This window comes from Diorhabda carinulata, chromosome X (genome assembly GCF_026250575.1).
Source record: "Diorhabda carinulata isolate Delta chromosome X, icDioCari1.1, whole genome shotgun sequence".
NCBI classification, from domain to species: domain Eukaryota; kingdom Metazoa; phylum Arthropoda; class Insecta; order Coleoptera; family Chrysomelidae; genus Diorhabda; species Diorhabda carinulata.
This window is the reverse complement of record NC_079472.1, coordinates 35,772,858-35,788,228: the sequence shown is the minus strand read 5'-3', so window position 1 is coordinate 35,788,228 and position 15,371 is coordinate 35,772,858. Positions and strand designations below refer to the sequence as shown.

Below are 15,371 nucleotides of genomic sequence, written 5' to 3'. Positions count from 1 at the left end.
ATCATAGTTAATAGCAGTGGTGATTCAGAAGCTGTTTACGAAGACCTGTGGCTCTCAACTTCTTCTGGTGAATCTTCTTTTGAACTTCCAGTCGATGAACTTCAGCTTAAAAACACTGATACTTCAAGCTATTAAAGTTTTCCAGTTATATCCAAAGTTATTTGTGGGTGAAGTACCTTAAGTGCAATCTTTGGGCTCATAACGAGTCATATGGAGATAATTGGTAAACTCTATACTCAGACTATTGTTGATACGAGAAATCGATTTATCATATCTATTTTACGCGGAAACATTTACTTCCGGAGATACCGGAAGTGGCCATTATCTCAGGAAAGCTAACAGATATCGAACCATGAATAACTTTGTTCGATAGATCTATCTGTCTGTGAATAGTCATGATGATTGATGCATGCGCAGAAGTGTGTTTTTGTGAAAAAAGTATGAAAATGCATAATTTTTATGGAAAATCTAACCTAACCTTACAACAATCACTAAATTTTCATTTTATCTATTGATTTTTCGAGGAAATAATTATTTTGCATACTTTTTCATCGGCAACTCTTCTGCGCATGCGTCAATCATCATTACTTCTCACACACAGATAGATATTGATGAGAACTATCGAACAAAGTTATCCATGGTTTGATATCTGTTATATAAATCGATTTCTCGTAATATCAATAGTCTATGTACAAGAGTTTCATGATTATCGTTGTGGGATGGCTAATCATTGTGCCGATAATTACACTTTACTCAGTATTCTTCTTCATTTTTTATTGTTTTATAATTTAACAAAAAGAAAGTCTTTGTTCTATCACCAACTGCTTTTTATTGAGTTAAAATAATACTTTTTAATTTGACTTTCCAGAAAATAAAACTGATTATATCTGCGACTAGTATTGTAATTTAATGTTAGTTACGACTGATTTATTGTGAGAAAAAAACATCTTCAAACGATATTGATTTTTCAAATGACCGCTTTAACTCTTTGATATCTTTACTTTTTGTTGTAGAGCACATCAACTATATTATTAGAAATTATTTGTGTACATCACTTAATCTTGAACGTATCCATTAAAAGAATAGTACAAGATATAACAATAATAATAATAAAAATAATAATAATAATAGTAATAATAATAATAATAATAATAATAATAATATTAATAATAATAATAATAAGAATAATAATATTAATAATAATCGCTAAAACTATCATTCTTAATTCATATATTCGAAGAAGAAATATAACAAAAGTAGATTTATAGTATTTAATATATGTATTTCATCAGATAAGTTGAAGCTGCCGAACTCAATGTTCGAATATTGCGTAATTCGCGCCTTTGTTATTCTTCTAAGCTAAGACAGAAAGTGACATCAAGAATAGTTCACCAATAGGATTGATCAATCCCATAAGACGTACATACGCCAATTCTTGAGCCAAGGTCAAGTGATACTTACGTCACCTGCAGACCTCGACGGCTTGTTTACCATTTACGCTGTGCGGTATTGCTTGTGTTTTTGTTAATTCGAAAAGGTCGTACAAGTGATTGAAGAGTTGGAAATTCGTTTTTTACTTAGTTCTACGTTTTAAAAACTATTATTTGTGTGTATTATATATGTGGAGAATAGTGAACAAAGACAATATTATTGTTTAAGGCAAAATAATCTTGTGAGACTTTCAAGGGTAGGTAAAAATGTTTTGTTATATTAAAGCTGGATTTAAATAGCAAAATAAAAATTAAAATCCAAGTCAGTTACTGGCTGAAAGAAAACCAGCTGAGCAGAAATTTAATTGGCTTATTTAAATTTCTATTCTTTATACACCACAATAAAAAATTAAAAAAATGGGCGAATCATAACAGCGTTTTTGGTCGGTTGGTTTGCATTTGTCCAGCAACTAATCTAGATTTTTATTTTACTTTTTTTTGCTAAATGAAACTTTGTTTGTTTGATTTTAGTGCATGTAGTATATGTCCAAAAATCAAAATGCCTGGTACACGTTGTGCTGTGTATGGTTGTGGTAATACCTATAAAACAAGGCAGCAAGAACATGAATATTTTATATTTCATCGGTTTCCCAAAGCTAAAGATCTTGTTTCCCAAACTATGAGAAAAGAATGGATATTACGATGCAAACGGGAAGATAAATTTAACCCTGATACTAGCTACATCTGCTCAGTTCATTTCACAGAAAAGGATTATGAAAGAGACTTACAGAATGAATTATTAGGTTGGTGAATTATTTAATTGTTTAGTGTAATAGTTTATAGCTTTCAAAGTCTATACTGTCCCAAAATGATTTTGGTAATGAAATTTAGTAACTCAATTTGTTCATAAATATATATAATATGTATATGTATTTTAGGTTTACCACTACGAAAAATATTGAAAAAAACCGCTGTTCCTACTTTGGGATTGTATTCAAAAAAATCAACAAGTGAAGCTAGTAGTTCAAGCATCAGTTCAATTGGATTTTAAATTAATATTAATTCATAATAATGAATAAAACTTAAAAAAATAACTGTATTTTTGTTAAAATTGGCCTTTAAACTCATCAAATAGTCTAGCTCAACAAAGAGTTAAGACCGGTCGAGGTCTGCAGGTGACGTCACGTATGGCGATTTTTCGCACGCACATGGCAGACACATTCAGTTTATTGAGCAATCCTATTGGTGAACTATTCTTGAAGTGACATCACTCATCATAAAAACAGTTATCTCTGTCATTCTATGAATTAGAACGAACTCTCTCTATATAAATTTTCTCGAAATGTACGGGTTGCCTTCTATTATCGAGTCAAGAAATTATAAAAGCTAAGTATAAGCAGTATTATTAACGATGTTTCTCTACTAATGCGTTAACGATAAAAAACAACTAACATGACGCACTAAATTACATTAAACTATATGAAGGCATTCATAATGGAAAATATTAGGAGATTAAAAGAGGAGTAGAATGAAATTAAGTATATAAAATTTCATAAATAATTGTTAGGCAAATATGACCACTCATAACGCTCAAGAATAATCTTTTAAGGCCCATACATATGAGATCTGTTCGCTATATCATTTGATGAGAATTACCGGCTGATGTCAATGTCATTTGCCAAATGTCACCAAAAACTAACATCAGTTTTGACAAATTGACAAACATGGACGAGTGCAATGGCAATTTTTTATAAATTAAAAGAAATAAGTTCAGTAAAAAGAAAAGTAAAAGTTAGTTCAGTTCCTTTGTTAGTGCCCCCAACGTTAGAATGTCGTTTGATACAAGTGAAGAGATGGACATTCAACAAGAGCTTGAAAATATTGATAATGTTATAAGCTTAACTAGAGCAAATATTGATGCCTTAAATGCAAAATTTGCCGGTTTTCAACATCCACCAACAATGTATATTAAAGAATACGAAGAGTTAACGTCAAAACTACACGAGCTTGAATCTAAACAATTGAGACTGATGGAACAGCTCAGTAAAGAAAATTCAGACAATTTGAGTGAGCGATATGAACCGCAGTATGAGACGGTCAAACCACAGTATGAAACACTTAGGCCTAAATTTTTGCGAGCGTACTTACCCAATCAGCAACGAACTAGTGTTCAAGTGCGTGAGGGTCTTAGTTTAAGAGAGGCTTTGTCTAAAGCCATGAAATTAAGAAATTTAGTTTGTGAAACGTGTCGTGTATATTCTGGTTGTGGTTATTCTGATGAAGCTATAAATTGGGATACCGATATCAGTACTTTAAACTGTGATGAAATTACAGTTAAAATTTTAGATAAATTTCCTATTCCTACTAGTATTTCACATAATTTTGTTAGAAAGACTTTTTTTACATTAGCTTTTTGTGAATGCTGTAGGAGACTATTATTTCAAGGTTTTTATTGTCGGACTTGTGGTTATAAGTTTCATCAGAGATGTGCAGCTAGAGTGCCCCTTCTATGTCATCAGGTAAAGTTACAAACATATGAAGTCAATTTCCAGCTCATACAAATTAAAGTTCTTTAAGCTCTAATGAGATATTAAAATATATAAGAGTATCCCTAGAGGACATGCTTAGTCAAAAATATTTCCTGCTAAAAATGATATCCATCAAGTTCACAAACTAGTTTAAGAACACAATAGAATTAAACGAGACCTCTTATCTCTTCACCATAATGGACAATAAACAATAATTGAATCAATCAATAATACATGACAAAGTACTGATCATACAAGCATTGAGAGATATGCTTAATAAATATCCAATACCATAATCAATATATACAGATGACTCAACTTCATAAGAAGTTGGAGCAGCTGTGATTGACTCTACAAAAGTATATGATATATCTGAAGTGAGGTGTTGATTCAGCTGAATTAGGTATATGCTGTTTATTACATATTTTACCATAATCCTATTGTTAGGAGATGAAATGAATTCTGTTGGAAGTGTCCTGTAAGAGAAGCTACTTATATAATCCCTTGACCACTGTTTCAACAAAAAATAAGTGATCTACAGCATCACAGAAATCGCCTATCTTAGATTAATTCATACCAAATAAGCACATTTGTATTTGATTAACATTAATGAATAAACAGATTATGCCTTTAGTAATCCGCATACTTTTCAATGCTCTCTCAAAATTGAATGAACGTAAGTAACACCAAACTTCATTAGTTGCTGCCTAGAATAATTCTGAGATAGTGAGGGCAAACCTTTGGAGACAAAAGTTTATTCTCTGTTCCTGTCCTCTGAGTACATTTTGCTTTGAAGAGATAGCTGTTGCAAGCTATATCGGCATTCATTTCTTTATTATGTGACTGAAATATTCTGGTTTTCTTTTTTAGATGTTATTATTGATGTCACATATCTTATTGTTGAGCCTTTTTAGTTCTTTTGAATTGATAACCCTGTATGTCCGTGATATTCTTAATATACTTATATAAAGCAACATATTGAAAACTTTTGTGTTGTAAAAGTATTTTTGTTGCTATTGGTAGATCACTGCTTTTATAAACATTCATTTTGTTGAAGGTTACTCTAGCCTTCTCAATGCAAATTTTTGTTTCCACAGAATTATCCCATTGATCAATTTATTTTTTCACTCTTTTTATTTGTTGTTTGTTCACTTGTTGCTTAAGTACCATAATCTGGTTATAAGAAATATGAGTTATCATGAATTTCTTAAAATAATAGACCAACATTAACGTATCTATGGGAGTCATGGTAAAAATTGGATGGTAAAAATCATCATGTAATTTAATTCTAATTATTCATTTGGGTAGTTATCGAACAATATTACTAGTATTATGTGCATTAAAATCAAATATTTAATAACTTTAATTTTCAAATATTACATTGATAATATCATTTAATATTAACAACATTTAATAAAATTCTTCTTATCAAGCTTTCTATTCTGTAAAATTATAAATAAAGTCATCAAAGCTACGACCCATATAGTTTCTGAAGTGGATTTTCATCACTTTTTTAAAAATGTTCTCTTAGCACTAGCTGTAGTCACCGGAATCACTACAAACAACATAAATGATTATTGTTATTAATCAATACAATACTTTAGTTAAGGTAATTGCACCAGTTATTCACAATATTCCAATAATTGCCACCTAAAGGTAAATCTTCACCAAATAATCTAACTCCACGTTTCTGAGCCATTTTCAATACAAAAACACAATAAATATATTTCATAACACTGTACCAGCTATGAAACAAATCAGCTAATCATTTCAAAATGTGAAAAGTTTTGTTACCATTTGGATATGAAAATTTGAGAGTTTAGTTAAGGTAATTGAATCTAATATTTTTATTTATTCATAATGTATTCATGTTTGATTTATTCCATATTGTCAGGGTACAGTTTAAGTACGAATCACAGGATTTTTTAGGCATTTTTATCAGTAAAACATATGATCTGAAGTTGGCGTGGGTGTCAATGACTAGATCAAGTGATTATTACCATGTATCAATTATTGACAAAGGAGGAAGAGTAGGCATATTACTGTTTAGACTATAATAAAAAAAATCGAGTATTTCATAAAATAAATTACCTACATATGATTATGTTGTAAATCATTTCTTCCAAAAGTACTAAAAAGATAGTTTTGCTCTTTTAGAAGAGATGGTTAAACTACCCCCATTTTGATTTGTGAATGTACGGGTTGTGTTTGCTGCCTTTAAATGGTAGATATGATTGAATTGAAAATCCGCCTTAAAACTCTTATCTTCACAAATAAAAGGGACTGCATGCATTTGAATTTTCTATAGAGGCAGTATCATAGAAACTGGTATATTTTCAAAGTGACAATTTTGCTGATCTAATATCGTTAGTTTTAACACTCCTGTATCTTTAAAGAGAACTTTTCAAAATGTAGGTTCGTATGACAGATGCTTACTACAGAGCGTTGCTAGCTCTACCAGCAGAATCAAGTCCAGCAGGTATCCTCCATGCGGGTCAGGCTGAGTTAGAACTACCGTCAAAACAAGAAAGACATTCTGGCACATTAGGACATCACGATAGATCTAATTCAGCTCCAAATGTTTGTTTAAATAATGTTAAAGCTTCTGGTGATGAGTATCCCAAGACGTTACCAATTTGTAGGTAAATAAAACTACTTGTTTCATTAATGTAACACTTAATGTACTGATTTAGAGAAAAGATTTAAAGATTTAAAAGAAGTAATATAAAGTTACAGTATTATATGAAACCATCTTTAAATTCTCAATTGAAAATAGTCTGAGCTTGCTAGAACTGAACTAGACTGAATTAATAGATATTCCAGCTTTTTCTGCTATATTGAATTGAACAAATTTTTTAAAACTTAAGAGGACTTGAAGGAGACTGTGCACCACATTGTAGAAGTACCCAGGCATCTCCTACAGGTTCCCTTCAACCCCGTCGACAACGTGCCAAATCGGCAGATGAAAGCAAACCTCTTCTCGCTCCTCGTGAAAGTATTGAAGACTGGGAAATACCAGCGGATGAGATTCTAGTAGGTTCTAGAGTTGGATCAGGATCTTTCGGTACCGTTTATAAAGCCCATTGGCATGGACCTGTGGCGGTAAGTGGTGCTTAAAATCCATGATATATAGAGAATAACTTGACAAACATTTGGAAATTCAGGTAGCTAGATAATGTTATAATTTTTGTAGGTGAAAACACTGAATGTGAAAATTCCAACAATAGGCCAACTACAAGCATTTAAGAACGAAGTAGCAGTTTTGAGAAAAACTCGACATGTCAACATTCTTCTTTTCATGGGTTGCGTTAGTAAACCACAGTTAGCAATTGTAACACAATGGTGTGAAGGCTCTAGTTTGTATAAGCATCTACACGTTTTAGAAACAAAGTTCCAACTATTCACGTTAATAGAAATAGGTACTGATCAATGTAATTATAAAATTATTTTAAATAGATATAACTTTTTATTATTACTCACAGGTAGACAAACAGCACAAGGTATGGACTATCTACATGCCAAGAATATTATTCACAGAGATCTAAAATCGAACAATATATTTCTTCATGATGATCTAACAGTGAAGATAGGGGACTTTGGTTTAGCTACGGCCAAAATTAGATGGCGAGTATCTTAAAAATATTTTAAAGACATTTTTAATTGCCAAAATATTTTTGATTGTTGGTAAATTATATCTCTCAATTATTTATATTGTTCACAAAATTATTTCCATCAGAAACTACTGCTACTTCTGAAAATTTGTTGTACACAGAAATTTTCCAAGGAGTCGTTACAGTTTTTGAATGAAGACTATTGAATTTTTCTAATTGAATGGGAGGTCGATAATAAATTAGTTTTTCAAAAATTTTAACGCGAAAATAAATAAGAAGTGACTACTGAGCCGTAATAAGTAAACAAAAAAAATTATCGAAGAAAAATCTAACAGGTCGAATGTCGTGTTACGAATTTTCCAAAATTTAGACAAATCTTTGAACTAGAAATAAATATATATATATATATATATATATATATATATATATATATATATATATATATATATATATATATATATACATCAAACGAATTTGATGGTTTTTTGCCTCTACCCCTGTCTCTGTCACAGCTTGTTACATTTGCTAACTAACACCCCCCGCCTTTTTTGCAAATTATATAATATTATATAGAAATTCTTGAAAGAAAACAGTGGTTCCGAAATTATTTTCATTTCAATTTAAATTATTTTTTAATAAAATTAACTAACCTAACCCAATCAAATCAAACAATTAACAAAGCAAAAAATTATTAAGTAAATTAACAAAACAAAAAATATTAACAGAATTATATTAATTGAAGATATAAGCTTAATAATCTTGAGTTTATGATCTTTGAATCCACACTTAAGTTGAAGATAGGTCTCTAATATAGAAACGTTGCATATAAATGTCTCACCACTTGATTAATTTGACATAATCACGAGAAAAATATAAAAATTGAATTTAAAATGAAATTTTTGTAAAATAAACGTTCCTGCATTTTAGATGTAGTACAATAGTACAGGGTCGAAACATCAATCTCCCATGTGAAGTTGTGATTTCATCCAAAACATACACTTGGCCTTGATCTTGAGATGGCGATAATTGCTTTAAAAATACAACTGTATTGAAAAGTTCCACAATTATTTATAACTGGCATAGCAGCCACTTCTTTTTTATTTGGATTGTTAATATCAGAAACATTAATTGTGTCAACATCTTTTCCATCCAATCATACAGCATACTCGTCATCATCCACACAAAGAAGTTTTCTAGCAAGTCTAGCAGCAATTTTTTAATGACGAAACTTCGCGATAGGTTAAATATTCTTGTTGCCTCTTACCTAATTGCTTGTGTTGATTAGTGACTTTGTATGATGCAAAATATAGTGAATGCTAGGCGCAATTTGTTTGACGGCCCATTTATCAAATGGGCACCTAGGCGGTCGGCACGTAACTAATTTAGGACCACTCCCACCCTCTTGTCACACTTCGTCGACCTCCTCCCACCCTCTTAACGTGTTACAAAATTTATGGATGCCCCCTAATCACCATAGAAATTATCCTTTTTCTTGCAATTTATAAATAATTAATTCAAAATTTCCAGCCTTATCTAATAGGTTTACAGATAAAAAAATTTATTTGTGTGTTTTTAGCATTTTTCAGTAAAAGTATATTCATAGACCATATTTCCGTTAGGTCTGGTTCACATCAATTTCGTCAACCGACAGGATCGATTTTGTGGATGGCACCAGAAGTAATCCGTATGCAGGAAGACAATCCATACAGCTTTCAATCTGACGTATACGCTTTCGGTATCGTGATGTTTGAAATGTTGGCGGGACAGTTACCATATTCGCACGTTAATAACAAAGACCAGATACTCTTTATGGTCGGTAGAGGGTATCTTAAGGCCGATCTCACAAAACTAAGGTGAGCGGAAGATGCATATCTTCTTATCGAAACAAAACTAATTTTGAACTCTTTTGTATATATATATACATATATATATATATATATATATATATATATATATATATATATATATATATATATATATATATATGTATGTATGTATGTATGTATTTTTTTTAAATATAGATCCGATACTCCAAAGGCGCTGAGACGACTTACCGAAGACTGCATAAAATTCAACAGAGATGAACGTCCATTATTTCGACAAATACATGCGTCGTTGGAGGGATTATTAAGGAATCATCCAAAAATTAGTCGATCAACATCCGAACCTAACATGAATCGAACTCATCTCCAATCAGATGATTTCATGTATACATGCTCGAGTCCTAAAACACCCGTACACTTCGGTGCGGGAAGTTTTCTATTCTATTCTAGTGGTACTGGTAACATTTGAATTTTTGGGTGTCTTATTGATTCTGGTGTATGTGAGTCGATTTTATTGAAGCAGAGTTCCGACGTCCTAATTATTTTGAATCTATTGTTGACTGAGAGATGGCAGCGGTACTGTTTGATTTATTTTTAAAATATTTTTTTATAATTAATTTGTTATTCTGTATTTCATGGATTTGATTAAAATTTATCTATTAAAAACACTGTTGGATATATTATTATATACAATAACAAAAACACTTTGTTTGTAAAAAATATATCTGAAATAATACCGATGCTATCTCTACTGTATATTGTTGTTTTTAAACGGATATGTCCAAGTGCACTGGTTAGTCTGAAAAATGTTGAATTTTTTCCCGTTAATGACTATTCTAAATTCATTGGATAGTTTAGACGATAATTTTTTTTGGGTAAAGTGAAATGTTGGTATGAATGAAAAACATTTTTACTTTGTTCAACGTAGAATTCATAAACTTGACTTACCGTTTGCTGTTAAAAAATTAAAAATATTGAAAGGCATAATACCATTCATAGTTTGACGTTTGATGTCGTAGTTTAGTAACGGAGACATACCCCGCTACTAAGGTATTAAAAGTCAAGCCGGGGACCAGGGTCAATGACGGGTCAAGGTCAAACTGAGTTAAACGACCAATCAAGGTCAAGGACCACTCCGCATTCACATACCCTCAACCACTATGGCATCAAAGGTCAAGCTTGACAAGTCGTTGAACTGGGATTGACCTTGATTGGTCATTGATGCCATAGTGATAAGTGGTATGTGAGTGCGGAGTGGGAGGTGTCACAGAATCCCCATTTCTCCCCTACTCAGTTTACCTATCGGTCTGCCGTTGTTGATTTTCAGTATAAACGAATTTTATCTTTTCCTGTCGGCTGTTCGTATCGATAGAAAAGAGCCAATTACAACTGTTCACGTTTGTCATGTTTGTTCCAATAATAAACTTCGCTATTTTTCATAATATCGTCCATGAATAGCGGATTACAAATAAAAACAGAAAAATATCACAACAAAAAGCAGTATACATGTCAAAAAGGATTAGAAAATTTTTAGGCAGCAAACGGAAAGTCAAGTTTATGAATCGGCCTTAACAGTATAAACATTCTATTTGTGAAAAACCCACTGTTTGTTATTCAACTTTTATGTATTTAATTATTTTGTGTCATACATGATCATCCAAGTTACTCAATCTATTATATATTTTCCGTATAATTTTCTTTATTATGTATTATGTAGTATAGAGTCAGTCCTAAAACAGAAATCCTCTAAACAACTGATTAATTATTCTACAGTTTTTAAATTAAAAGGTTAAATTTTCAAGCAAGTACATTTTCCTAAAAACCTATTAATAAACTAATATTTCATTCTCTATTGTTGTCCAAAATTTGTATTACATATTGGGTGCAATAGAATTTATGAAAAAAACAAGATCCAAGATCATCCTTATATACGTGATTTTGACAAAATTATCATCCTTATCCTGTATCTTTCTATACCAAGTGGATTCTAACAAGAGTATTCACAAATTTATTGTGTATTGAGCTATTGACAACACTGCAATCCATTTTCGCACTTTTGTACAAACTAAACGAATATTCTCCTGTTTACCTCCAATAGGAAACACTTACTAGTGCCAGTGACAATGAGAGACTTGTCAGCATATTTTAATACGTGTGCTAGAAAGCCAGCTGGTAGATGAAAGAACATAACCGTCATCATAAATCAAAAGTTTCTAGAATTCCAAGGTAGTGTAGTTTCTATCAACCTTGTCCTCGCGACGATTCAACTTAGTTCATATTAACTTTTTATGACCTTCGGGGTTAATAACCACCATAGTAGGTGAAATTGTTGAAAACTTGAATTTCATTAACTGAAAGTTTGTTTTTTATTTACAAATACATATTTTGCTTTGTTCAACGTTTTTAGTTCAGTCAGCTTCTTTATATATTTATTGTAACGTTTTTTGTATTTATTTACACTCTTTCTATTCGTGCGGTAAATTAATAAACACTGTCTCTTACGTTCTTAATTTATTTACACACTATACACTATAATATACATAATATACACTCAACTTATAATTATTTACTTATAAATATCACTAATAATTTCTATGATTACTTTTACTAATTCGTTGTTTTCACTACGACTTTTTGCTTAAAACTAACTGCGCCGCATAAACTTATTTATATACCAGAAATAGAATTCTACCAAGTTCTAGAACAAAAAGAAACACAATAAATAAATATACTTTCCTAGAAATTATTTAGAAGAAATACTTCTATAATAAAAAGTTCATCAAAGTTCATTTATAAACAACAGATCAAAGGCACCGTGCGAATTCGCCGAATTTTGGAATTCTATTGTAGCTGGATATGGCCGGCCTAAAGACCCATTTTGCAAGCTTGTTCGTAACATTATGAAAAATGGAATGTGCTAGCGAGTATAGTTAGGGGGTAATTTTTTTAGACACTCTTGAGTTAGTAAAAAAAATTGAGGGATACTCAATTTATTGTGACGGTCAACATTCTAAATCAAGTCTTCAGATAATTAGCCTATTTTCGATTAAAAATATTAAAATATTATAATGGTGATAAATCTCTCACTAGTGTCTTCTTGAACTGTTTGAAGTTAAAGAATGTGGGAAAATGGATTGCGCTTTGATGATATCCTGGTATAGAATTAATGAAATAATATCCATTAAAATTCCAACACAATTTTTAGTTATTCAAAAAGAACCATAAGTTTTTATATTATGCTATTGAAAAAAATACCTGATTCATATTTTTGTGTGTCACTTTATACTTTGGACATCCAACAATAAAAAATTGTTTTCTAAGCATTTTTATATTATTGAACTGTTTACGTTTTCTTTAAACTTTAGTTGCTTATCGGAACATAACATTTTGATCATAAATGATGTAGAAAAAAGATCTCAGAATGCCTCTTTTATACTTCTGATATTGTTTTTACAATAAAGATATTTGTGATTGTAAATTAACTAATAGTTCCAATACAATGTTGTCATGTTTTCCTCGCTGATTTAGACCAGTTTATCGTATACAGAATAATAGATATTTAATATTTGTTGAGGTTATGTAATTGATAGTATTTATTGTTTTTCTGTGTTTAAACTAAGTGTGTAAACATTTTAATTTTAATTCTACAAATACTAAAAGTTATTTCCTTTTGTCAGTGCTCATGAACATTTTGCTGTTTTTTTCCCTTTCACATAACATCAAATTTTCTTTTAAATAAGATAGTCACCTGTTATCATTTGAAAATGAATTCTTGTCACAAGCTGGCACAAGGGAATTTGGTGTGTTATCATTTGATTTGTTAGTTCATCTCAAATATTTTTCAATCTTGACATTGAATAAAATTATTGGCCACAGAGCTACATTAAGCTCTCGAAATGACTTTCATGTATGGAATTCTTGAAAATCGAAACAAGAAAGAAACCATGACCGTTCAAGTCTAAGAAAAACGTTCGATTAAATGTCTGTGCTCCTTGAATGAATTTTGAACTACTGTTTGGGTGCTACGATACGACGAGGTAACACATTCTTTTTGTCACAAAATGGTATAATATGTCATATTTTTATTGTTAGTTCATCTATAATGTATTTTTCAGTTTGATAGAGATCTACATTTAGCTCGGAAAATTACTTTTATTCCGGAAAAATAGGGGACAAAAAAGAAGCCATGACCGAAAATCACTCTTTTAATTTTGTAATCAACGTCCGGTGAAATGTCTGTGCTTCTTTAATGAATTGTAATAATTTGATTTGGCTCCTGTCAACATCAACAACCACCATATCATTTCTCCTGATTGAGTTTCGTCCGACTGTTACGATAAATGATTTGTTATTTTGAAATAAACCATTTAACACTCGGAATATCTTTACATTTGATAAGGTTTTTCTGTCAATTATTCTAGTCTTTTTCGTTAAAATGTGTAATGTGAAACTAGTCTTTTCTCATTCTCTAGATGTTCAAGTGCACTACCTCACTATTATTTCACTAAGGTTTAAACCCATTTTTATAATTTTCACATAATAAATCAAATTTAAGTAAGAAAATAGTACCATGAGTATATTTGTTGAGTATTATTTATTTTCATTAATATTAATATTTTTATGTGTTAAACATAACCTCAACACAATTATAGGTTTTTCAATGATTGATGAATGCAAGAGGTAATTATAGCTCACCATACACTATTGTTGGGGAAAGCATTTTTTAAATTAACTCTTACCTGTGTTACATAAACCGTTGTTTATATATTTACTTAAAGGTATTTTAACGGGTAGACTGCAGTTGAACAAGAGGAGTTACGTTTATTGGAAACATTTTAATCTCACATGGAAAGACCATTTAAATGCTATATTTTCAGTTCAGTCTAGAGTGAAATGATTTATTATATACACGTAAAATGACTAATAGTACGACATTAGTTTATGGCGGGCATTTACACGAATATAGTCATCTGTTTGGATCATTGAAAAGACTATAAATTTTATACTACATGTTGATTTTACTAAAACCATATTCAAGTGATTGTTTGGTAATTTAAATATACTAGTGTGTGTCTGTTTTGCCTGAATGCTATTGTATGTGTGAAAACATAAAGCCTCTAAGTTATTCTATTGAATATACATTTGAATTATACAACTATTGTTTTGTTTTTATAAATAAAATGTTACTAAAATTACACTGTTTTATTTTGTTTCCCTTTTTAATAAATCTAGTAGTGCTGTATCAGATGTGCTGTATTTTTTTTGTTTCTAAATATTGCTATAGAGAATATGTAAAATTTCTATTAATGCTGAAAATATCTTTTTTGTAGACAAAGAAAGTTGCTGTATTGTTAGCTGTGCCAAATGTTGGGGTGTTTGTATCACACTACTTCCAATGATTTCTCTACTCCCTTATATCACCAATCACTGCACTGTGGATAGAGATTCTCTCCTCTACGTAGCAGAATCTGCACTAGGGGCTACCGCCGTATTAAAGTTGCGAGGGCCCCTAACTACAGTAGCCCCGAGCCAATGCAAGAAAGAATTCATAAAATGTTACCCATAATATTAGTCAAACTCTGTCAATAACACTCGGTATGGTAGCAAAGAAAGTTTACGTGTTATAAAAATATTTTATTAATGTATTAGGGGTATAATGGAGGGAGAATTTTAAATTGATATCAAGCACAAACCCCATTATTTGACAACAAACCAAAGATTAAAAGAAAAATACACATAACAAAGTTATTTCTTCAAAAAAAAATTATGTTTCACAAATCAATTTGACACTGCATCTGTAAATAGTGTGTTTAAATAAAATGTTTCTTTATATCTTTCATAATCAATTGCCATGTTCAGTATAATAAACTGTTCTAAAAAATAAAAGACAGAGTGTTGTTTCAATGGTTTTATTAAAATATTTCAGTCCCAGAATTGTACTTCAAAGTCATAGACATATTAATTTCTAAAACTAAACAA

General features: G+C 30.7%; 1 protein-coding gene and 1 long non-coding RNA gene across 2 annotated transcripts; both read left to right on the top strand.

Moving 5' to 3' along the window:
* Positions 1-1,473: 1,473 nt before the first annotated feature.
* On the top strand, positions 1,474-2,458 carry LOC130901259 (uncharacterized). The gene is made up of 3 exons (XR_009060259.1): positions 1,474-1,687; positions 1,962-2,233; positions 2,369-2,458. It is a non-coding gene; the product is annotated as an uncharacterized LOC130901259 (long non-coding RNA).
* Positions 2,459-3,100: 642 nt separating this feature from the next.
* Positions 3,101-14,584, top strand: LOC130901505 (raf homolog serine/threonine-protein kinase Raf). The gene is made up of 7 exons (XM_057812945.1): positions 3,101-3,949; positions 6,374-6,600; positions 6,826-7,060; positions 7,152-7,377; positions 7,441-7,582; positions 9,189-9,422; positions 9,591-14,584. The coding sequence occupies exons 1-7, from the start codon at positions 3,260-3,262 to the stop codon at positions 9,859-9,861; spliced, it is 2,025 nt and encodes a 674-aa protein (XP_057668928.1). The 5' UTR covers positions 3,101-3,259; the 3' UTR covers positions 9,862-14,584.
* Positions 14,585-15,371: the final 787 nt, after the last annotated feature.

What these genes read in the sequence shown, in the direction of transcription:
- LOC130901505 (XM_057812945.1), top strand. Translation starts at nt 3,260, where the DNA reads ATGTCGTTTGATACAAGTGAAGAGATGGACATTCAACAAGAGCTTGAA. An exon ending in GCTACGGCCAAAATTAGATG is followed by an intron (nt 7,583 to 9,188) that starts GCGAGTATCTTA and finishes TATTTCCGTTAG; the next exon opens with GTCTGGTTCACATCAATTTC. An exon ending in GCCGATCTCACAAAACTAAG is followed by an intron (nt 9,423 to 9,590) that starts GTGAGCGGAAGA and finishes TTTTAAATATAG; the next exon opens with ATCCGATACTCCAAAGGCGC.